At 37.5% G+C, this 22481-nt stretch overlaps 5 protein-coding genes across 11 annotated transcripts in view; 2 read left to right on the plus strand and 3 right to left on the minus strand.

The window, feature by feature from the left end:
- Positions 1 to 1629: 1629 nt before the first annotated feature.
- LOC100877844 (putative fatty acyl-CoA reductase CG5065) lies at positions 1630 to 9010 on the minus strand. Of its 6 annotated transcripts, none has more exons than XM_076531498.1 (10): positions 8861 to 9009; positions 8398 to 8647; positions 4731 to 4941; positions 4382 to 4579; positions 3635 to 3831; positions 3191 to 3300; positions 2882 to 3077; positions 2423 to 2662; positions 2090 to 2347; positions 1630 to 2009 (listed from the first exon to the last, which is right to left on the minus strand). In XM_076531498.1, the coding sequence occupies exons 3-10, from the start codon at positions 4926 to 4928 to the stop codon at positions 1847 to 1849; spliced, it is 1560 nt and encodes a 519-aa protein (XP_076387613.1). In that variant the 5' UTR covers positions 4929 to 4941; positions 8398 to 8647; positions 8861 to 9009; the 3' UTR covers positions 1630 to 1846. The 6 variants fall into 6 exon arrangements, with proteins under 6 accessions (XP_076387613.1, XP_076387612.1, XP_076387614.1 ...); XM_076531497.1 differs by having other exon boundaries at positions 8398 to 8640; positions 8861 to 9008; XM_076531499.1 differs by lacking the exon at positions 8398 to 8647 and having other exon boundaries at positions 8861 to 9010.
- A 1168-nt stretch (positions 9011 to 10178) lies between these two features.
- On the plus strand, positions 10179 to 11977 carry Blos4 (biogenesis of lysosome-related organelles complex 1 subunit 4). Its single transcript, XM_003703192.3, has 4 exons — positions 10179 to 10684; positions 10776 to 10847; positions 10915 to 11136; positions 11198 to 11977. Exons 1-4 carry the CDS (start codon positions 10604 to 10606, stop codon positions 11288 to 11290), a joined length of 468 nt encoding a protein of 155 aa, XP_003703240.1. The 5' UTR covers positions 10179 to 10603; the 3' UTR covers positions 11291 to 11977.
- Positions 11978 to 12000: 23 nt separating this feature from the next.
- LOC143264428 (uncharacterized) lies at positions 12001 to 13143 on the minus strand. The gene is made up of 4 exons (XM_076531511.1): positions 13035 to 13143; positions 12750 to 12977; positions 12458 to 12637; positions 12001 to 12347 (listed from the first exon to the last, which is right to left on the minus strand). The coding sequence occupies exons 1-4, from the start codon at positions 13039 to 13041 to the stop codon at positions 12301 to 12303; spliced, it is 462 nt and encodes a 153-aa protein (XP_076387626.1). The 5' UTR covers positions 13042 to 13143; the 3' UTR covers positions 12001 to 12300.
- A 419-nt stretch (positions 13144 to 13562) lies between these two features.
- Taf11 (TATA-box binding protein associated factor 11) lies at positions 13563 to 15411 on the minus strand. Its single transcript, XM_003703376.3, has 5 exons — positions 14739 to 15411; positions 14405 to 14664; positions 14232 to 14319; positions 14049 to 14145; positions 13563 to 13972 (listed from the first exon to the last, which is right to left on the minus strand). The coding sequence occupies exons 1-5, from the start codon at positions 14880 to 14882 to the stop codon at positions 13839 to 13841; spliced, it is 723 nt and encodes a 240-aa protein (XP_003703424.2). The 5' UTR covers positions 14883 to 15411; the 3' UTR covers positions 13563 to 13838.
- A 96-nt stretch (positions 15412 to 15507) lies between these two features.
- trc (Serine/threonine-protein kinase tricornered) overlaps positions 15508 to 22481 on the plus strand; it is a 44411-nt gene continuing 37437 nt past the window's right edge. Inside the window, exons 1-2 of one of the 2 annotated variants that reach the window (XM_076531487.1) lie at positions 15508 to 16096; positions 19216 to 19349. In XM_076531487.1, coding sequence (XP_076387602.1) covers positions 16095 to 16096; positions 19216 to 19349 — 136 coding nt within the window. In that variant the 5' untranslated portion in view covers positions 15508 to 16094. Of the gene's footprint in view, positions 16097 to 16120; positions 16261 to 19215; positions 19350 to 22481 lie in introns of those variants that run through there. The other variant, XM_076531489.1, reaches the window with a different exon arrangement.

Raw genomic sequence — 22481 nt, forward strand, 5'->3', positions numbered from 1 at the left:
TCAGCTTGCGTCACTGATGCGTAGCAACGTTCAAACTGATCCTTTCCTTCTTTACGGGATTTCATTTATGGAATTAATAAAGACTGAAGATTTGTACAGTATTTTTATTTTCTTTCCAAATTCCTATGATCCGAAGATCAGTTACGATATGACCCGAATATGAATCGAACAGGGTTAAATAAATTATTCGTTGTTTTTTATGCTTGGCCGTCGTATTAACAAACAGGAAATTCTTCCGCATACGTAAAAAGGTGTAAGAATATTTATGGAGGATAGTGTACACCGTATCACGCGTCATCGGCGCAGATATCCACTGATTCCTTTTGCCCTGCTCGCCTCTCAGCCTTGTCAAAGGGTGCTTTGCATTAGCTCGCCGTAATCGGTGACGTATGCCTCCCGAAACCGAGAAATTGCTGGAATGGTCGACATACGGATTCGATGGAGTAGACTGGGTGGACTATACCGTTCCGGCCTCCCCTATCGTCGAAATTCCACCACTGGCTCTTACACATGCGTAGAATAATACGAACGCGTACGTACGCTCGTTTCATTCTGGTTACGACCCGTATACTCGTTTTAACGAATCCTTGTAGCCGATGTATGCGAATAAAGCCTAAGGTCACCAGTACATCGGCGAAGTACGACAAAACTCTCTTTTCTTAACAATTACGCTGTGTACTAACAATAAAGAACTAATCGAATCAAGCAAACAATCGTGGTATTACATTTTTACACAACATGTTTATTTTTCCTACGTCGGCTATAGCCGTCTTGAACTACCTGTGGCTACCAATGCTTGTTATATTTACTCAAATCAAAATTGCTTCGAACAATATTGATCGTAAAATAGAAATTATTGTCTTCGATTAATGTGTTCGTCAAGAGGCTATGGGCTATTTCATTAAAATTTTAACTTGACGAAAGTCGTACATTGATACGTGCTAATAATACGATTGAAATCGTGGGCGGAATAGAGAGGACGCAAGACACATTTCCGATTGATCGTTAAATATATTTCCTTCGTTGACCGAGCTCTACACGTGCGATCTACTGCCAATTTCATTTGGATATATATTCCAATTTATTTAAGTGGAAGAAGACAGACGTTTCTATGCTTTGAAACAATATGAAACGGAAATCGATAGAAAACACGAAAAAAAATCTCTTTGATCTGAAAAAGCTAATGAAAAATTTTGTTGAAATCTTGGTCTGAAAACGTCGTAAAATGATTAAACTTTGTAATATGTCAATCTCTAGTCTACAATCAGTTCGTTCAGATATCAATAAATTAAAAATTAGAATAGGAAAACGAGCACAATAATTGAATGAACGTTAAATCTTTTTTGCCAAGTTATTTTAAGAAAAATGTTCTTGAGATATGTTGCGGGTAAATCAATAATGGAATAGAAGTTGGGTCTAAAATTTCTCAGCGCCATCCTATCATAAGATTTGGAACTAACAACTGTTGCGTTCTTCTTTCATTTTTCTACATGATTTCGCTAATTAAAATCCATCGCGATAGAGTTTATTAATTTTCTTCTTCTTTAATTCGCTTGTTTTATTTTATCGTCGATCTTTCTTGAAAGTACAATAGAATGTATCGATATTCGTGATATTAAAGAACACCAATTTAGAAACATACACTTTTATTTCTCTAAAAATATACATATACATGATTTCGTTATAAAGCTGAAAATGTACAAAATATGAGCTTCTTAGATACACCATTAACAGTATCAAAAACATATTCGCATGAATAATTGGTATCTTATTTACATTACATTTTACGATACGATATGCAAGAAGTAATGGATCCTCGTTAAAAATCTTCATGAGTCTGGTATCATTAATGACGAATCTCCTGAGCAATTCCGGCCAAAATTGATAGAGACTTTATCTGTTCTACGGTAGAATCGACGAGTACCCTTGCAACCTCGACGTTGTTATAGATTAAATACAAAAAACCGAAGTAGAATAGATACACGGCGAGTAGGTGAATAACGTACATCCTGTAACAGAGAAAGAACGGGACGCGAATAAAAAATATGCAAGATTTAATATGATCTCTATGTAATCCGAAAACACGTACACTGCTTGGTATCTCCGAGCTCTCGGTAAACTGGACAAATCTTCTTTCATGCAATATTGCCTCGCGCCTAAGATACAATGCTTTATGTATTCCGTCTGGTCGATAGACAGAAGGTTAAGCGGAAAAATTTGTTGGTCTTTCGAACTCATTTCTTCCTTCATCATTAAAAAATTCGTGTTATGAAAGATCCACTCTCTGGTGGTGAAGTATTGCAAAACCTCCAGCCCCGTCGATATACGATTCTGTAGGCGAACCATGCTGAAATAATAAAAAAATTCTTACGAACAGAAGATTCTCGTATAGACGGAAAAGACGAACAGGAGAAGAACTTACAATCTTCTTTGTCGAAATATCAGCATAAGAAAATCGATCAAATACGCTGGTATAATGTGAAAGAAAAAGACAATCAGATCGTGTACGAATTTGTTGCTATGTATATCACCGGCTGGATACCACACTTGCCCCTCAAACGGATACTGATAAGCGATCTTTTTACCTTTCTCCAATATTTCGCCCCAAGTGATAGGCATGATGCGATTTTGAGTAATGTTATATATCTGTATACCTCGCGATCTAACAGAGAAAATATTGTATACGTTTGTTCGAAATCGTTGGAAGATTATTTACGCTACAGTAAAACCTGTCTATGCACCGTACAGTCTAATCGAGAATCGTTTCGCTCGAGAAATTACCATCCACGATACGCGAATGAAACAAGCATATCGACAGATTTTATTGTATTGTATTGGCAAAATTGTTCGCTACGCGATACAATTTTAAGATGTCGCTTACTTTTCGGTATTAGCTACTTTTTGCGCAATCGTAATTAAAGAATTAATAGCTACATCGACCGGTATCACTTCCGCGTGATAGCTGCCGATGCAGTGCATCGACCTTATGACACCTTTCCCTGCGCCTACTAACAGTCCCACGGGTCCGTTCAGGTTATCCACCCATCCTGGTAGCGGTTCTGCCCAAGCTGGAGTTACTAAACGAATCATTTTTGCTTTTTAGTAACTACGTCGCTGTCCTCCTCGTAACATCGAGTTATCGTCATTCGCGGATATTTTAAATTAATTTAGGAAAATATAAATGTTTTACCGATCGACGGCCTGGCGATGCAACACGGTAAATTAGGGAACTCGTTGGCTACCAGCTTTTCTGCCAATCTTTTCGAATACGTATAGGTGTTCGGATGAAGATTCAGTACCCTGTTTTCAACGATATTTTGCATATTAGCATTTAATTACTTTTAAGTCGCCAGCTTACATCTTACAGAATTATCACGCGACTCTGTTCGTTTGACGTTTCTTGTAACTATTTTAATCGTTTTGCTGCAAGAACAAAATGAAATACCAACGCAAAACAATTTTACTGCCTCCTATTTTTTATCGCTAGTATCAAAGTTACTATGAAATCCGAAGCGACTAACGCGACGAGTCTTGAAAAAGTTATTGCAACCAAATATAAAAAGACGCGAACAACGATTTTGTAGATAAAGTAAAATTACGAGGAAACTTTGCTCCATAGAAATCAATTAATTACTTGGGCGTGATTTGATCGATGGCACTTTCGTCTAGCCATTGAACCATTCTCATAACGTCGTGCGGATCGTCGGACGGATCGTAAATTTGTTCGTCTAGTTCCTCTTTGTCAGGGTAACAAAAAGCAGTGCTCAAATGTACGAACGCCGTCAGATTCTTCATTTTTTTGCCAAGCTCTAACATCCTTTTCGTTCCGACCTTGAACAATAGCGGTTACATTTCATTCGTTTTTCGGCAACAGCAAAGTAACTTTTTCGTAACGAACGAATAATTAAGAAGTCACGACTTTAGAATCACTAATCACTTGTTAGAATGAGCGATGTACTCGATCGATTTGACACGTTGACTGATTCGGTGGAAATTGCCATGCCTAGCGAGATTAACATTAACACGGATTATAATGGATATTAACTGTTGCCCAACGAAGCCGAGTCGCACCCAACCCACATCCACGGAACTCGGGTGACGGTACTTCGATTATAATTTCAAATGAATTGAAACGAAAAAAGTTAGAGTATTGGAAAGACTAACGTTTAAAAAGAATTAATTAAAGACTTTAAAATTGAACTTCGATAGTACAGCACTTAAGATAGACGTACATTTTTTTCACGCAAAGATCTATTATTTCTTTTCTCGTGACGACAGTCAACGTGTCAATTACTTTTTTGCCGAAAATTGTTCACAGCATTACTCTCATAAATAATCGTATGAATTAAAAGACACACGAAATGCCATCATACCGACTTACCGTGTTCATTTCAATAGCGTCCTTCAAGTTGGACTCTAGTCTGAGCGTTGCCGCGCAATGAAAAACTATGTCAGTTTCGTTAATCAACATTTCCAATTGTTCATCGTTCAGTCCTAAATTATCCGAGGTAACGTCTCCGTTCAACGCTATCACTTTCTTCAGCATTTCCGGCTTTTGCTTCTGAATTCGTTGAAACAACTGCTCGATAAAATGTTGAACAAATGTCAGTGACAAATGATTTTCAATGTTTCAATTGCCGATAGGAATTATTTTCGTATAAATTTTGGAAATAGTCGTGTACAATTGGGAAATTGGTAATCGCTACAAATACATAGAAATTAATACTTACAGGCAACTTAAACATCTCGTTGACACGAGCTTCGGGACTACGACCTCTTTTCGCTCGTGCCAAGATGTAAATCTTATTTAAATTGCTGCAACTGTAAAGTAGCTTCTCAATAAGAACTTTTCCCATCAAGCCAGTACCTCCGGTTATAAAAATAGTTTTCCCTACATAAAAAGACTGTATTTCGCTTAGTTCATTCATGTTTTTTGCAAATCTGAAACAAATAGGTACCAGATATTTTATTATAAAATGGGTAAGTAGTCACTTTAAATACTAGAGATATTTTTCGTTTAGTCCGTTGCGCATCATACGCTTAATTAAACTGTGCGTAAACTCCAATGCCTTCGCGACCATGAAAGTTACCAGACGCGGTAGATCAAGTATGAAAATAAGACGCTCACTTTCATTTTTTATATTTTACACGGCACACATACACGCGTATATTATGAGCCAAAAATAGAGGACCGCATCTCGACAAGCATATGCGACAATCACTGTTAATGCAAAACGATTACAACGTGAAAATATTTTATATAACAATAGACAAATTGTAAAGATCATCTGCCTACGGTGTAATTCGCAACGCATGTTTCGGAATGCAGATTATATCATAAGATGCACTTTTGATCAAGTTCATCCACCCCGAGTCATCGAAGTAAACAAAGCCTCTTTTGATAATACCGCATCGAATTCCATTAAATATCGGTTTACTCGAACTGTAAGAGTCAAGTTTACTGGGTCATCCTTATTGAGATCCAGCTGCAAAAACTGAACCTCGTCGTATACCCGTCATCTTATTATCGTTTGGCATTTCGTTCGTTTTTTCTCTCCTTTCACTAGCTTGTTAAGGAACATTCCACGAGGCCCAGTTCCCGATATTGTCAATTTTTGTATATGTATATTACGACTGGATCATGGATATACGATCGAATTTCGCTATAAAAGAGAAAATCGGTGAAAGGCTGAACGGGTGCGATCCGGGAGAACACACACGGATAAAACTCTACACGATACATAATCTACTTTGCTTTGATTCCTTTGAATCGGCCAAAACCAACCGTCGTGTTAATAAACAACGCGTTTTTTATGAATCCCTTCGTGCGTTTTTTATAACCAATAAATATTAATTACACTTTTATACGCGTTCGACGTGCTCGTTTATTTTTGCATACAATGCACGAACGATTTTTTATATTTTGAATTTCGCCGAAAAAGAAATTGTATTTTTTTTCACACGAATTTACTGTTTCCGCTATCGTGTAAAATGTCAAACGGAATATATCCACTTCACGCGTCTGTCAATGATTGTGCAAATTCGATACTTTTGAACAACAGTGTACCCATCTCGTATCCATGAAAATATTTCGTAACGCGTCATCGGATGAAATGGAAATTGAGAGACCGGAGTGAATTTGACCTTGCAATTTATGAAGACTATATATTAAAGCTTTAACTTTCTCTGTATATATTAATTTTCATTGCAGGCAATTGTACCACATCGTACGAATCCTCTCGCAATAATTAGTATAATTAATTCGAAGATGATAGGTGCTGTTCGTCATAAATGTCATTGCCGGACTGTTCGAAATTTTGACGAGTTTTGACCTAGGCAAAGTCCAAGGAAAAAGCATTTAGTTACAGTAATAGTGTAGTTGATGAAAGACGAGTCAGAAGTGATCAAAAGATATTCATACATGCTTATTAAAAGTCATCTGCAATTTCAATTTCTAACTTCTAATCAATTTCTAAATAATTGATTGCAATTAATTACAAACGAGTATTTAAATATGAAAGCGTTGTCAAAGTCAGATCTCACTTAATCCTTTGATGATCAGATTTCCGCTTAATGTATTCAACCTGATGTTGTGATTTGAATCTGCCAAGTTACATGTTGCCGATTAATCTTCCGACGAAAACCAATATTTTATGGTGACACAACTGCCGAGAGTTACGGAATTCTTTCTGAGAAAGTAACATTGCGTTTTGGACGATACACTGCTCACCGCTCTTATGTCGTATAGTCATCAAAATATGCATTTAAAAAATTTCTTTTGTGGAATATGGAGAATAATAATCAACAGAGTCCTATTTCATGGATCAAAGATCCTACCTATACAACAAGAAAATTATACGATGAAAACTATGAGAACTGTTTTAAATAGAGAATATAAGGAAATTAGGAATCGATAACAAGACTATCGAACAAGAGAAATCCTGAGCTGAAAGGTAAGTAGTTCAATGTTCCAGAAAGTGCACGTGTAGAGAACAAGTCTGATCCGCATTAAACACTTTGATCGACAATAATATATTTATCCTATTGAAATTACGCTCCGCAGCAAGAATGACAAATCAATATTAACTGACGTTCGATGATTTGTAAATTATAAATTGACAATAAAATGGAAAAATAAATAAATACGAGATAAATTAAAGTCCATCATTTTTATGAGTTCATTCATAAAGTACTTTCCATCGAATACAATTGAAAGACATTTACGATTCAAGCGATGCTCGATAAAGATATGCAGGTCGTTCTTAAATGTACTAGAACGTAACAAGATTTCTTTTTTGCAGGGAAATGATGCTTCAACGTTATATGCGGATCGGAACTTTTCCTACAATAGAGCAATAATTTATCTTCCTTCAACGTAGTTTTCACGAAATCTTGAATACCGTAAAAAACGAAACTCGAACCAAAATTACTTGATAGTAGTAAAAAGGACTGCGGGTGTAAAAAAAATATTACAAGGAAGAAGCGACATTAGAATGACAATATTTGTTCACGGTCTTCATTCAGAAATGCATGTATTGCGTAATTACATATTGACATTCGTCGTCGCTATTAAAGATTTATCGTTGTAATAATCTATTTTTCCTTTTCCAATGAACGGTTAAAACAACGTAAAAAATTTTCGATTCATTGCACGTTAAAAAGTTCTACAAGAAATGTTTGCGAGTTCACGAGATCTTTAGTTATTAATAATACACCATACTTGTTGAAGAATATCATAACACGAACGACTACAAAAGTTGTCTTTAATAGTAGACTAAGAAAGCCGGTTTGGAATTCGTTTTTTTATGTCTCGCTGTCGTCAATTACTTTTTTCTCGAATTAACGTTAAATCAAGTTCACCGAACGCAAAATATTTTGCAATGTTTACATTGTTAAAATAGAATGAGAAAATTCGATGTTTTCACAGTACTTTGCGAAGTAAAAGTATTTCGTTGTTGTAAATAAAAAATCGATGAAAGGGCTTAATTCGAAGTAACAACGAAAGAATGAAAACAAACCGTTGTCGATAGTTATTAAACTTGTTCTTTGCTTCGATTGCTTTCGACGATATCGACTGAATCGAGTCGAGTAAAAGTAGAACTAATACAATTAATGAACGAACAACGCTCAAAGGAACAAAGTAGATAATGAAAAATAAAATGAAAATGAAAGAGATTCGTGCGTCGCTGAAAACAACAACCGGACGTTGAGTCTGTAGAAAGGAAGAATGCGCTTACCTAACGGTATTAATCTTGTTAAAGCGAAATAAAATCCTCAAAGGAATGATAGCGAGTAAAAGCAGGAACCGGTAGAATTGAATCGTGAGTGCAACGCGAAACCAAGTACTTGTACTGAGCGAAGAAGAGGAAGAGTCGTGAACCGCGCGTTCGAACTCACTGAGCTTCAACCTGGAGCCGGTGTAGGAAGTCGTCGCCAGAGTAACGTTGTCTCCCCACCTGTATCCAATTTCTGAGTTTTTACGCTTTTTCTTCTTGTTATTTTATTCTTCTGAAACGTTTCCACAATCACCGTGATACGATTAAGAAATCCTTGTCGCAAATGCAATTGTGAACTGCGTTTATCTTGAGTCGTTTCCCCAAACCAAATCGACGAACGAATATTAACTTTGTATCTATCTTCCTGAAAACTCGTAACTTTTAGAAAATATCGTAAATAAGACATAACATTTATAGCAGCGATTGTATGTCTTTTAAAAATAATAACAAAAATTTATGGAGAAACTTTCAAAACTTTTCACAACCACAACGATCAAGTTAATGCAGGTACACAGCTTGGAAAAGTTATGAACAAATAACAAAAACTTAATTAACAATAAATGCTCAAAGTAAAAGTAAATCACCACTAATGTGCACTCTTTTGCGCGAAGTCTTGTAACAGGAACATTGGATAACACCAAGTATAGTTACCCACTTAACGTCAACTAGACTGCTTTGAAACTGAAGGCACTCTCTCTCCTTGGACACTGACCGATGAAACTCAACCATGTTAATACCAGGTAATCAACTTTTTCCGAAAGTTGTAGTCACACTTGGGACCGTACCCTGAATTTCATAATCCCTTTCTACCTTTTACTCGTTTAACATGGTAGATCACAGCCAAATATAATAGGCGAGAAACCAGTCTACTTTTAATTCATAGCAGTAAAAAAAAAATACATAACAAGAACAAAACCGTCACCGCTAAATTTTCTATTACACTTTTTTATACTTTTTTCCCATGGACGAAATCCATATTTCGTAAAATGTACAATTAATAGCGCGTATAATTATACATCATTCGCATACTAGCCGTGTTCATCACGAATTTAGTTATTTTTATTTGTGATCAGACTGAAATTAAGCAAAAAGTTCCTTTCACTTAGAAATATTGTTACACTTTCTCTATTACTAAATACATTTGAAATTATGAACGCTTTCGAAGGGAAGCATTGCGCTGCAAGTGCACGATAAAAATCATTATGTTGTAACTACAAAATGATGCAATAAATCATCAATCATATCGAGTCAAATTTAAAGACCAGTAAACACAACTTAGAAACAGTTTTCTTTAACAATGTATGTACATACTGAAAGTCCATAAGGTTCGATCATGATTTCCTTGAATCCACGATATAAACTCTAACTTTTAAATCTTCATTAATAGAAATAAATATGTATGTGCGAAAAAGATTCATTGTAATTTCGTTGTTAGAATCTGTATTTTATATGTGAATTACAACACGTACCGAAACGAGGGATTCTAAACAAGCGACTTTTTCTTTTTCATAATTGAGAATCTCGCGCTAACACGATAGCACAATTCTTTAGTAACATTTGACCAAAAACGTCCCTGCAATAAAATTAATCACGTTGATTGCTTTCACTAAACGCGTATTCGTTCGGTAACTTGTTACAGGCATGTCAAAAATTTCCGTTACGCAAAGATATTATGTAAACTCGATGCACATTATAGTTCATCGGCTTTTTATGTTTCCTTTTGGAAAATCTCTTTTTACCTCCCTCGTTTTTCTTCTCCCTTCATCTCGTTGTACATGTATCATAATAATTTGTCTGTATAATGATGCATGACGCTGCTTTCCTTCGGTGAGTTATAATTAATGACTTAGGTTGCAATTATAGTCAAAGCATTTTCTGGTGAATTTTGAGACAACTATCGAAGCAGTCGGATAAACGAATCCTTGTACTGTGTATCGTGCAAAGAATCTTCTGAATATATTCCTCAGAACATCAGTTCGATAAAGAATTCATTCGTTGTAATTGTGATCGTATAATAAAATTTAATCGATCAACTAACAATATTAAAACAATCTCGATAAAAAGAATAAAAAAATTTGTTTTTGTATATATAATACATAATTATCGATTTAAGAGCTTTATAGTTTTTGATAGATTAATTTAAGCTTGAAAACTTTTGTAAAAATTACAAATGTCTATAATAAAGAGTACAATGATCAAGTTATAGATTTAAATATTTTTATTAAAGCCTTATCTGAAGTATAAGAAAATGGCACTTTGGGTGTTTAGACTACCGTGTTGAAATTAATCAATTTATTGTTCGTATAAATGATTGTAAAAAAATAAAAATGACTTCAGATACTACAACAATTGTCGAAGAATTGGCCAAAGATTATGCGGGTTATGCAAAATTGGATTTATCGAAGCAGGTGAGTTTCGTATTTTACATAACCTCTACAGGTAACTATTGAAATTGACATATTTGTCAAAATATATAAAAAATATAAAATTGTGTTATAGCTAAAGGGTTTTCATGACACGATCGAGGATGTGATGATGCGCTTGGAAGAATTCCAGTCGATCATTGAAATGGTTAGAAATCACTGTTTTCATTGCTTTATCATTCTCAGTAAATGTATATTATGTTTTATGTTGAAAGGTTCAGTCTGAAAGTTCAAAATGCACGGATCAACAAATTCCAAGGTTGGAGGACATGGAACAGGAAGTCACAAACCTTTGCAGAAGAATAGATGCTTTAGAACATGTAATAGCAATGGCTAATGTAAATCTAACTACGTTAGAAGCTGCTGTTGATAACGCAGAAGCTGAATTAGGAATTTCTGATAGATTATTTGGAATGCTAAATCCTTTATCCTTCTTTGTAAGTTCTAATTAACTATCTGATATCGATATTTATATTAATTTACTGTGTTATGTTTCAGAAAAAAACTCAAGAGCCAGTGGATCCAAATAAATTAACAACATTTGAACCTCCAACAATTTATAGAACCAGTGACTATTTCAATAGCGAATAAATAATATATTCTGCGAAGGAATAATATCCATTAATTCTTATGCATATTAATATGTCACGCATCTATGAAGTACCTTCATATTTAAGTAATTTATATAATTTGTCATATCAGGTGAATTTCTTAATTTTCTTCCAAATATAAAGCAAAAATATTTAAATTTAAAAAATTATGGTAATTTTCAAGGTCAACACAAAACATTACAAGTAACTACCTTTATAAATGAAGAATTAATTATTAACAAATTTCAATACATATTTCGTTTATTTCAATTATAAGTATACTATAAAATATATTTAGAAAATACGTTAGCATGCCGAGAGAGTACAGGTCTTTAATTGTGCTTTTTTCTCGCCTAAAAGACATCCTCCACCTATACAGTGCCTCCATCTTGTAAGTGTTCCAACCCCGCAAGTAACGCTACAACTAGACCATTTGCCCCACTGATCCCATATTTTTGGGCCTTGCCTACCTAATTTTTAATTCGCCTGTCATTAAATTATTCATCAGTTGTTTTTTGTTATTAAAGTAAAGATTAGCATTAAAATTATAATATCATAAATTAGTAATGATAACATTTTATACATAAATTATAGTTTTCTAAACAAATTTTGTAGATAATATATTATAATTTGTAAAATTTATTACACGTGTTGTATATAATAAATTTCGATTGTTACCAAATATAAATTCAAAGGTTTAAATATTCGTATATAAACTAGCCTTTTAATAACCATACTTTTTTTATCTTTTCTAACAATTCTCTTGACATTATCGTTTCCTTCGCTAACGATTTCATGGTTTCCCACGGAAGAAGTTTCCATGTCGCGTTGCAAATTTTTGTTTTCAGAATTCATGATTTCGGACATAGACCGAGGAGAATGTATTACAGCGTCGTTTAAAAATTTCTCGGGCCATAACATTGACATACATTCCATAACAACAAACACAATTACTAACAATTTAGAAAATTTGCTTATCAGTTTATATAACATTTGCGTTGCTAATTATATTTATTCTGTTATTACTTCAAGTAGAACTTCTTGCCAATTGAAATTATCTGTTAGCAAATAAAACGATTACATTATCGTGCTCGAATCGAACACTGTTAAATAAATCAATCGATGCAAGGCTTTTCTTTCAAATTGCTTTATTATCAAGATTTAATACCAAGCCAATGAAGAATGGATTTAGAATCACACTGCTTTTGCCGACAAGTTTTTATTTGTGCTTTTTTCAATCCTTTTATGCAATCCCCTGCTAAACAGTGACGCCAACGAACCTGACGACCATTTCCGCAGGTGACACTACATGTACTCCAATTGCTCCAATTGTCCCATAATTCGTTATCTGTAATATTTAAGAGATCATGAATGTCGATAACTCGAAAAATAAAAGCATAGTCAACAAAAGAGAAAAACATATTATGTAAATTGTAGATAATAAACAATTATTTACTTACGATCTTCGTTATCTCTCTTGCTTCCTTTGAGAAAATCATTTAATCCTGTTTTATGTAACTCTGGTTTATATTTTATAGAACTTATATGAACCATATCTTCCGAATAATCGAGCAACTTTCGACTATGATATTTCAAAATCTTGCTAGAAGCTGCATATTTATGTGTAGAATTTAATCGAGCGGAAATGAAGCTCTCATCTTGTTTATCGCGTATGCTAATTTTACAGACTTAACATTAAAAGTTGATAAATAATACACAATAAATAAATAATATGTAATCCCTACCATTCATGTATTAAAATAATTGTCACAATATTTGAAGTGAGTTTTAAGGCATTGTCTGTCAATTCAGTAATGTGAAACTTTTCAAGTTTTATTACATCGCCCGCATCTTCTAGAAAAACGTAACCAAAACAATGTGTCAGTATTAGCATAGATAATAATCGCATATCATACCGCTATCAGTCGATATGCTGTTAATTCGATGGTTCCATTAACAAGTCAACTTCATAGAAAAATAACTCCGTTAAATACGTAGCAATTTGACAGGAACTATTTGAAACATACGTGCTATTCGAAAATATGTTCAAGTTATTTAATATTTCATGAAGTCGAAATAACGATATTTTTTCTAAAGATCCGTAATAAAAGCGGTAAATTAATTCACATTTTACTTTTAATTGTGAAAAAATTGTTATAAAAATTAACGTATTATATGTATTATATAATGCACGAATTATTATATCGTTTACGAAACGCAGATACACAAAAGATCATACAAAATGAAAAATATACTAGCAGATCTACCAGTAATTTGAACACAAATAATACGAGTATTTTAATGTATAACTGAGATTTACAGTATTTGTTACATCTTTAATGGAAACTCGTTCGATCTCGCTCCTATACTAACTCGCTGTATACGATTTCGAGAATCCCTACATATATAATTTGACGAGTTTTTTTTACAAATCTGAAGGTATTATGTATTTGCCATATTCTGTTATACAAAAATAATAATCTCCTAACTCAACGTGTACCTAACATTTACCAAACCATTAGATTCCAATTATATATTTGACAAAATATTCACAGCCTGAAAAACGCCTTATGAGCACGACCATTCGGAATCTGCCCTTGAAGTCTCAATCTTCGGACCGCTTCTCTCAAATGTTTAGGCTGTAATGGCCCTGTTTCTTGATGTGCTTCCATGACATCGAGAGCTATAAAATCAAATACGACATATGCAACATTTTTACTCTATAAAAAATTTTAATAAAAATTTTTTTCCCGTTTTACCTTCTTCTACGATTTCTCCTACAAATACCTTCGCAATACCGGACATAGCAATTACTACGTTTTGCGACACAGAGCAACCCGTTATAGTTTGCATGATCTACAATAATGAATGCAAATCGCGGAATATTTAAAAAATATGATAAAGCATAAATCATATATATATCATGTATAAATATAAATTACCCTTTTTATCGCTGCTTTTGGAAAAGCAGCTCTTCTATACATTTCGTATCTGTCCAATTGATCTTCCGTAAAATTTGAAACTAATACTCTGTTAAAAAATTAATACAGACATATCTACTTGTATTTGTTTAAAATAATGTACAAGTATAGTAGCATGAAACTCAAACACGTACTGCATTTTTTCTCTCTCTTCTTCTTCCAACTCCTTTTTGCTTTTCTCTCTGCTTTCTCTTCTTTCCTTAACGGTTGTTGGATTTGCATGAGGTAATACTATATCATTTTCAAACATATCTTCAGTTATTTGCTCTTCTTCTCTAGAATCAATTTCATGTTTAACAATCTCCAATTGATCCTCCACTACCGTACACATTGAATTAGATCCTGCTTCTTCCACATCGGACTGGGATTGAGAACTCATCGCGTCTGATTCTACCTGGTACGATTGCTCAAGATTATTTTAAAAATATTATATCATATTTTGATTCGTGCATCATAATTGCATTGTACCTTGACCTGCATACTATCCACATCCAGTGATTCTACATCTTTAATTCCAGAATGTCGAGAGGGACTACCTTTTTCTTCCTTCTCTTCGATATCCACATGTTCGCTTTCATTTCCAGAATCTTCCTTACCAAATATATTATCCATTGTATAATAAAATTGACTCACATATAATTGGTGCAACACTTATCATTAAAATATGAAAAGCTTGTTGTTTTAGGTTAGAGTAGTTGCTACAGTGGCCATAACATAAAATAAATATATATCTTATAAACAATATAAATAGAGAGATTAATTTATTACAAAAAGAAAAGCGGAGTAAATTTCATCGATAATAACGATCGGAGTAACAATAAGTTAATTCATTATTGACTTTAAAAAATGTCTTATCCCCTCCCGTAATCACCTATTTACACGTGCTCATGACAACTGCATCATATTTTTTCTACGATAAGAAGTTGTTAAGAAATGACATTTTGTACAATGTATCGATCATACAATAACATAAAATATTCAAATTTTTAATATTTAAACAATCTTCAACCATAGAAGTAGAATAGAGTTTAGTACATAACATTTATAAAATGTTTCGAATTTCTTTGGGTGACGCTTCTCATTCCCTGTGATTATTTTTCAAAGATCTTCGAATTCGAATAAAATTAATTCTTTACTTATACATATTCGATAAATATACCGTTTTTAGTCATCGAAGTAGCGGATTAAAAATTAAATCGGTGTAAACGAAAGTAACAAATTTCAGAAAAATGGGGAATCGATACTTTGGAAGAATATAAATCGGAGACAGTTAAAAAATTTATTAAAAAATATAACTTTTGCGAGTTAAAACATAATCGAAAAGATGAAAAGTTGCAAAGTGGCGCCAACTGGTGGTCGGTTAAAATTTAGTCGATGGTGTCGCGACGCCGCGACGTATTTGTCAATATCTCGTCGTTTTCACGATTTTCACGGTTCGTACGAGTTCATGGTAAATCAGCGCGCGATTATTTCGGTGCTATCGGTTTCGGAGTGATATCGAACAAAGGAAATTGAGTATTTGGTGCGGATCGAGGATAAGTTGGACGTGGGCAAAAGACGAACAGAGTTCTCGGCGCGGAAAAGGGACAACGAGAACTGGCCGGGACTCTGAACGATCGCTGGTAGGTTGGTGGCTCGCGAGTATATTGCCTATCTGGTTCGAGGGCCGAGGGGAGCGCGGTAGTGAGTGAGTGGAGTCGTGGAGTACAGTGAAATATCAAAGATCGAGAGTAACATCGGCCAAAGAGCTGACGCGATTTCTTACGTCCAAGCATCGAATACCCGGCCTACGAATGCAGTTTCAAGACGGAGTCGCGTATTAAGATGTGAGTACGGTGTGCCTTCGAATATACGAGACCGAGACCGAGACGTTTCACGGGAAAATTATGGCGAAAGGAGAAGAAAGGGTTTCGTTGGCAGCGAGCATTGCATCCGTTACGACGGCTCTTCACCAACCGTGAGACAGCGGAAGAGACTGTCTTCGTAGACGGTACGAAAGACTGACGATAACCAAACAAAGTATTGTCGTAAACACAAATCATTTATATCGAACTCTGTACACGATCTTTCGCACGTTCGCGGTTGACGCGGTCGACGCGCGTACGCCTCTTTTCACGCGTAACGTCATATACACATATATAAGTACGTTTTATCAACGGTATCGTTTCACGACACCTTTACGCGCACGTCCACGAGCACCATGAGACGCGAGCGAAACCGGTCTTGTCTCTTTTCGAGTGCCTCTCGATTCGTTCCTTGCTCTCTTTCGTCCATGAAAACGTCACTCTCGCTTTACCTTCGAATCTCGCTTCGGCCGATTTCATTGTTCGATATCCGTTTACTTTCGATCGCATCGCGATTGCCGCATTTATTCGAATTATCTCGTCCTTTCACGCGTAAAATGACCCGCTAGTTTTTTTCTTAAACTTTATCGTGCAAGATACGCTATTGTCGACGTTTCAAAAATTGATTACGTCGAATCGTTAACGTTCGCGCAAGTTAATAAATTTGACTACACAGGACTTCGAGATCCAGACAAGAGGAATCGTAAAAACACAAAGACAGGGAATCGGTGACAGCGAACAAAGCAACCGGTTACGTACTCGACGAAGGCCCTCGATACATACGTGCACATACGTTTTTTCGATACAAAGCAAATCCCCTTGTGAAAAATTCGAGTCTGTGCTCGTATCGGTCCAGTTTTAGAATTTCGTTCGAGCGCCGCTCGCTAGAACCAACCTCCGCGCGTAGAGGTTAACGAACATATTTTTTTAAAGGCGCGCGCATCGCGTCGTAACCAGTAACGAGTCCATTGGTAGGCGATAAGTAACCGAGCCTCGAGCGATTATACTTAAATCGTAATCGATTGCCGTATCCTTTTTCCGCAATTGCTTCGGTGATGGATCGTTTATAGCAGTTTACAGCAATTTTACCGGACGTTAACTCCTTCGTGATAGGAGAAAACGACGGTGCGTACGACGAGAAGGTTTCTCAGCGTTCTCACGGTATTGTCGTGAACGCGTTTTCGAGCGAAATTTATCGGGAGCAATTGGCGGAATGTTTGGCCGAAGGAAGGGCGGGAAACGTCGCGTTTACGCGGAGGGACGCGCGTAAAGGGAGCGTTGTCGAAACGAAAGGTGTAGCGACGGTCGTTGGCCGAAGGAGAAACGAGCCGGTGTCTCTGTCTCGAATCGGTGGAGCCTGTTTCGCTACGGAAAGCGCCTCCACCCTCTTCGCTCCGTGAACTTTCAAACTGTTCCTGGAGCAAACGACAACGTTCGTCGGCGCGCTAACGAATTTGTCAGCTTTGTACTTTCGATCATGGACCTGGACCGACTCGATAAGCAATCGCGCCGTTTCGAAACAGTCCGCGCGTTCGCCGTGAATATCAAAACTAGTTCCGATTAACGCGCGGCTAGTAAAAACGATCACGTTTCTTAGGTTCGTTTCCAGAATTCGAAACGACGCGAGGAAGGAATCGGACGCGAAACGCTGCTACACCGACGACCGCGAATGCTTTCTGCTCGCTGGTTTAATCCGTACGGGCCCCGTTGCCAGCAGCGAGGTAGGAGACCGTTTAATCGTCCAGCGGGGCAAAGCGTCGCGGAATAAGAAAGAAGTATCGTGACGCGAAAGCTTAAACGAGCGAGCAAAGTGGTCGCGTGCGAGATATAGAATACGTGTTTACGACAATCGGCATCGCGGAGGTCAATATACCGTTAGAGACACCGCGATACATCCTCTCTTCTCCGCGCTCTGTTTTGCGGAGCGCATCGCGCGTGGCGCCGCCGTCTTCCTATTTTCTAAAATATCTGTTTCTTCTTCGGGCTACCCTACGAACGCGTTACTCGCATAGTTTAACCGCACAGGATGCGGCTAGATAACGTTGCGTCGGATAAACTTACTCCGCAACGGATACACCGTTGTCGCGTCTACGCAACTTTCAATTGTGTTCGCGTTGCGTTCAGCGAGGCAAGCAAGGTCGCGTACTTGTCGCTAATCGAGTTACAGGAATCAAATACTTTGGCACACGCTCAAACGGTATTTGCAGAAAAGTGTAAGCCCATGTTCGCAAAGTCATGTTCGCTAACGATACTTTTGAAAGAAACTCTCACGCTCCAGTATATAAACAACGCGGCACGATATTAATCCATTTTACTTCTTTACCTTATGTGCTAGATCAGAAGTTAAGATCTAGAATAATAGGTATTTAGGAGTTTGATTTCCTTCTACTCGAATGTACTCCTTACGCGTATCTTGGTTAGCTATCAATGAACCGCGTTTACGCGCGTAGACGCCAGATCGGTTCACGCTATTTCGTTTCTCGCTGCGGCTGCATCGGGTCCTTGACTCGACTCTCTGCCACTGTCAGCGAGTAAAGCGAAACTTTACGTAAGCACTTTCTACCTGTGAAGGTACGAAAAGGCGATCGGTAAAAAGCGCTGTCTCGCGGCGAACCGCGATCGCGATCGCTAGGAAATAATGTCGTAGTCGTGGGTGTTCGTCGGACGAACTGTACCACCTCCCATTCTTGCTCGAGCGTTTTTCCGAACGAATAAGGGTAATCCTTTCACCACGGTGTTTCCTTCCTCGTAGTCGCGAATCTGTCGCTGAAACTCGTTAAATAAATTCGTTCGTTACTTTGAAACCAGAACTGAATATTCATTTTCCCGACGTAACAAAGTTTTCATCCGCACAAACTTTTTCAACGAGAATTGTATGTTCTTGACGGAATTCGTTCATCGTGCATACATCTGTAAGGGTAGATTCAAAATACATCGGTACGCGAAAGTATTCGAAAAGGTTTGTTATACCTTGGACGAAGAAGAAAGTTGCGATCTATTTTAGACGCGGTGTTGCTTTGTTCGAATACTTTTGCGTATTCGCGTCATAGGGCCGTCATCGTAGTAAAAAATAAAGATTCGCAACGTCCGTTTTGACGCAGGTGCGAAGAGGCTACAGAAGTGGAGACGCATCATCGGCAAACAGCAGCAACAACGATGGGCGTCGCCGAGGATGAGACACCGTCCTCTTTGACTTCTCATCCAAACCCTAACGTTAATAACCCCAATCAAGAAGGTACGTGTCCTGTTCGAGTTACTTCTTTCTTACAGCGGATAAAAGTCTCCAGTTAGAAGCGAAACTAAAACTCGTCGATTAAGTTGGGCAGCTTTTAAAGCCGATTTAATTTTATTTTAAAACAGAATTCGATTTACTATTCAATTATTTTCCGTATCGCGATCGCATACGCTGTTGCGCGGACTACGATCTCGTTTAGAGAAAAATAAGGTACCCGCCGTTGAATTTCGATGCTTACGACAATGGTTCTTCGATTCCGCGAACGTCGCGACACTGCTTTTTTACGAGTTTCTTTATCTGATCTCTCGGCGTACGCGGCGCTACGTTTTTCTATTACTGTTTCGCTCGAAATACGAGACCGATATCGTTTTTCATGCGCTTCCAGAAACTCGCGTTTTTTTGTGACCGTAGCAGGCTTACCGTTTTCATTGATGGATTTCGGCGCTTAAAGGGTATGTCTCGTTTCTTTAACTTTAAAGAGGATATGTCGAAGGAAAAGCCTTATGTTTATAGATCGGATAAAAATACTGAAACGAGACTGAGGTACGTTTATAATACGTACATTATTCTGGTCTGACCTGTGCGTGACCGGTATAACCAATTGTTTCATGCTGAAAGCATGCATAAAACTCGGGACACAATTTCGGTTTTAGCCAACACATTTCGGTATCTTATCTGGACTCATCTTATTGTGGAATAACAATATAGTATATATGTCGGGATACGGTATAAAGGCACGATAAGACGCGTCTCGAAGCGATCAATCGACAGTCTATAGAGCAGAACCGTGAAAGGAATATACAGGTTTCGCGATTCTGTTCCGGATTCGCGATCGACGTTAATCACAGCTCGCGTTAACCTTGCGCGTTCTTGGGTTTTAACTCGAAAGCTAGTTTCGAAGCAAAATGCGCGCTCATTAATCCGTTTAATTATGCCGACACGGAAGCACCGTGAAAAGTCCCGATGCGACGGAACCGTGCAACGCCGCACCACTTCTCGCCCAACGAGCACGGTAACGGACTCTTAACGATCGCTATCCTTTCTTGTCTCTTCCGCGCTCTGTCCTAACCCGACATTCTTACGCTCGCGTGCACGCGACACTTCCCTCGGCTAACGAGAGACATAGGGGAACCACCCTCCCACTACTATCTTTCTTCGCTGTTGTTTCTTCGCTTCGGAGTTTACGTTGGTCAAGCGGTACAGTCAGCGGAAAATCTGTCTTCTCTACGGAAAATTTGACAGCCGGAGGGGAAGATAAAGAATGACAGTTTGCGGAGACCTATGGATATAAGAGCTTTGGCATTTGGGTCTTCGGAGTTCAATGATTAGAAATTTCTAAAGTCTACGTTGCATCGGTACAAAGATACGTGGTAGGATATTAGCGAATAACACCGTGATGAGGTGATTTTCTGTCGTTTCATCATATTAGCGCCGATGTCCTTTATCGCTTACTTTACCAATGTAAACCAAAGTTTCGTACTTTACCGACCACTTGTTCAATCGTTTGCGCAAGTACAATAAACAGATTTTTCTCGTTAACGCTAGTGTACTTTCCCAACGTAACACTAGACTTTACTTACTTTGCCAACGTAAACTATGCTTTACGTGTAAACGGGAGAAAGCAGACGACGGGAAATATAATTTCCCCGCGTTTCCCCTTGAACGAGAGAAGCCAGGTTCGCGCACGATAACAATGGAATAAAATCAAGGAACCGTTATCGATCGTGGTGTCCTTTTTCCAATCGCTTCAACTCTCGCACTTTGTTCCATTTGTCGTAGCTCGTTTTATAAATCGTTTACGGATGTTCTTTGCATGCTTCGCATACTTGAACCCAATGTGTTCGCGGCGATCGAACAACGATAACGAGAGTCCTCGCGAACAACGATCCATCCAAGGACGACCTATCGAACAATCGAGACATCCTTTGTGTCGCGGCTACGAGAAAAAAGAGCGTTTAGCGCAACGAGTATTTCCGTGTAGAACGCAGGTTTTCGTAACGAGAGGGTTAAGATCATTCATCGTCGGAAAGCGAAACAATTTATATCTTCCTTAGGTTTCCTTATTGAACACGTATCGGTCTCTTTTGTTTAGTCTCTTCTCGGAAGAGAAGATAAACAAGCAAATTAATCTTATCGTTGCTTATCCAATGTACGAGCGTGACTAACGGAGAACGATCGCTGCGAGGGCAAGAAGATTCGTTGGACGAACGGCGAGAGCCAGTCGATGAAAATTGCTTCGTTTCGCGTGACCATTTTCGTGCTGTGTTCGTTCATCGATCGCGGCTACGGTTTATACCCTGGCGTCAGTCGGTTCTGAACCGACGCGAGTAGGCGCATGAAAACTTGAAGGTACCACCCGTGCTAAATACCTTGACAACGTAGAGACGCTCTGCTACAGGCGATCGACGGTAGATCGAGAAAAATTCGAAACTGGTAGAACGAGTAGAAAAACGCGTTCCTAATCCAACATTCGACGCGAGAACAACTTGTATTTTTTTCGAGCAATCGAACATACGATGTGCTACATGTTCGTCTACGCTGTTACTTCCGCTATTTTACCATCCAAGTATTTTTCTTCCGGTACGAAAGAACGGTGCTTTCGTGTAATGGCGTCTCTCGAGTGGCACTATCGTTAACGTAGCATCTAGTTCGAACATCGTTTGGACAACAAAAGGTTCTAATTAGATGTTTTTGACTTCATCGATCGTCTACGTAGTAAGCGGCGCGAGTCCGATGGACTACTAATAAATACGATACATCCATATTGCATCGTTGAAAAGCGTGCAATATTCTATCCTATTTCTGAACTTTATTTTTCTCGGTTTATTTCTTTCGTTATCTGTCGAACTTTCTCGGTACGGGGAAGGGAAATAATTGCAGGGAAGATGCAACTTAAAGCGCGGTTCGTTGCACAAGATATGTCGTTTTCGTAACTTGTAAGTTTCCATGACGGAAACTAATTTGACGCGAATTAATTTAAAAAGTACCTATCTCGTGAAATTTTTCTCGAAACTCGATTTGAGAAGCATCCGTTCGCGACAGGTCGGGAATTGATACCGACTCGAAGGAGAACGAGCTAAAGCGTTTCGATCGGATCAGTGGTATTATCTGGTGGGTAAGTTTACCTGCCGT

The sequence above is a fragment of the Megachile rotundata genome, chromosome 5, assembly GCF_050947335.1.
Source record: "Megachile rotundata isolate GNS110a chromosome 5, iyMegRotu1, whole genome shotgun sequence".
Lineage (NCBI taxonomy): Eukaryota > Metazoa > Arthropoda > Insecta > Hymenoptera > Megachilidae > Megachile > Megachile rotundata.

What these genes read in the sequence shown, in the direction of transcription:
- LOC100877844 (XM_003703299.3), bottom strand. Translation starts at nt 5,364, where the DNA reads ATGAACTTGATCAAAAGTGCATCTTATGATATAATCTGCATTCCGAAA. An exon ending in ATCGATCAAATCACGCCCAA is followed by an intron (nt 3,301 to 3,634) that starts GTAATTAATTGA and finishes CGTTGAAAACAG; the next exon opens with GGTACTGAATCTTCATCCGA. An exon ending in ATATTTCGACAAAGAAGATT is followed by an intron (nt 2,348 to 2,422) that starts GTAAGTTCTTCT and finishes TTATTATTTCAG; the next exon opens with CATGGTTCGCCTACAGAATC.
- Blos4 (XM_003703192.3), top strand. Translation starts at nt 10,604, where the DNA reads ATGACTTCAGATACTACAACAATTGTCGAAGAATTGGCCAAAGATTAT. An exon ending in AATTGGATTTATCGAAGCAG is followed by an intron (nt 10,685 to 10,775) that starts GTGAGTTTCGTA and finishes ATTGTGTTATAG; the next exon opens with CTAAAGGGTTTTCATGACAC. An exon ending in TCCAGTCGATCATTGAAATG is followed by an intron (nt 10,848 to 10,914) that starts GTTAGAAATCAC and finishes TTATGTTGAAAG; the next exon opens with GTTCAGTCTGAAAGTTCAAA.
- LOC143264428 (XM_076531511.1), bottom strand. An exon ending in CAAGAGAGATAACGAAGATC is followed by an intron (nt 12,638 to 12,749) that starts GTAAGTAAATAA and finishes TAAATATTACAG; the next exon opens with ATAACGAATTATGGGACAAT. An exon ending in ATCCATTCTTCATTGGCTTG is followed by an intron (nt 12,348 to 12,457) that starts GTATTAAATCTT and finishes ATTTGCTAACAG; the next exon opens with ATAATTTCAATTGGCAAGAA.
- Taf11 (XM_003703376.3), bottom strand. Translation starts at nt 14,882, where the DNA reads ATGGATAATATATTTGGTAAGGAAGATTCTGGAAATGAAAGCGAACAT. An exon ending in TGGATAGTATGCAGGTCAAG is followed by an intron (nt 14,665 to 14,738) that starts GTACAATGCAAT and finishes CAATCGTACCAG; the next exon opens with GTAGAATCAGACGCGATGAG. An exon ending in CAAAAGCAGCGATAAAAAGG is followed by an intron (nt 14,146 to 14,231) that starts GTAATTTATATT and finishes TCATTATTGTAG; the next exon opens with ATCATGCAAACTATAACGGG.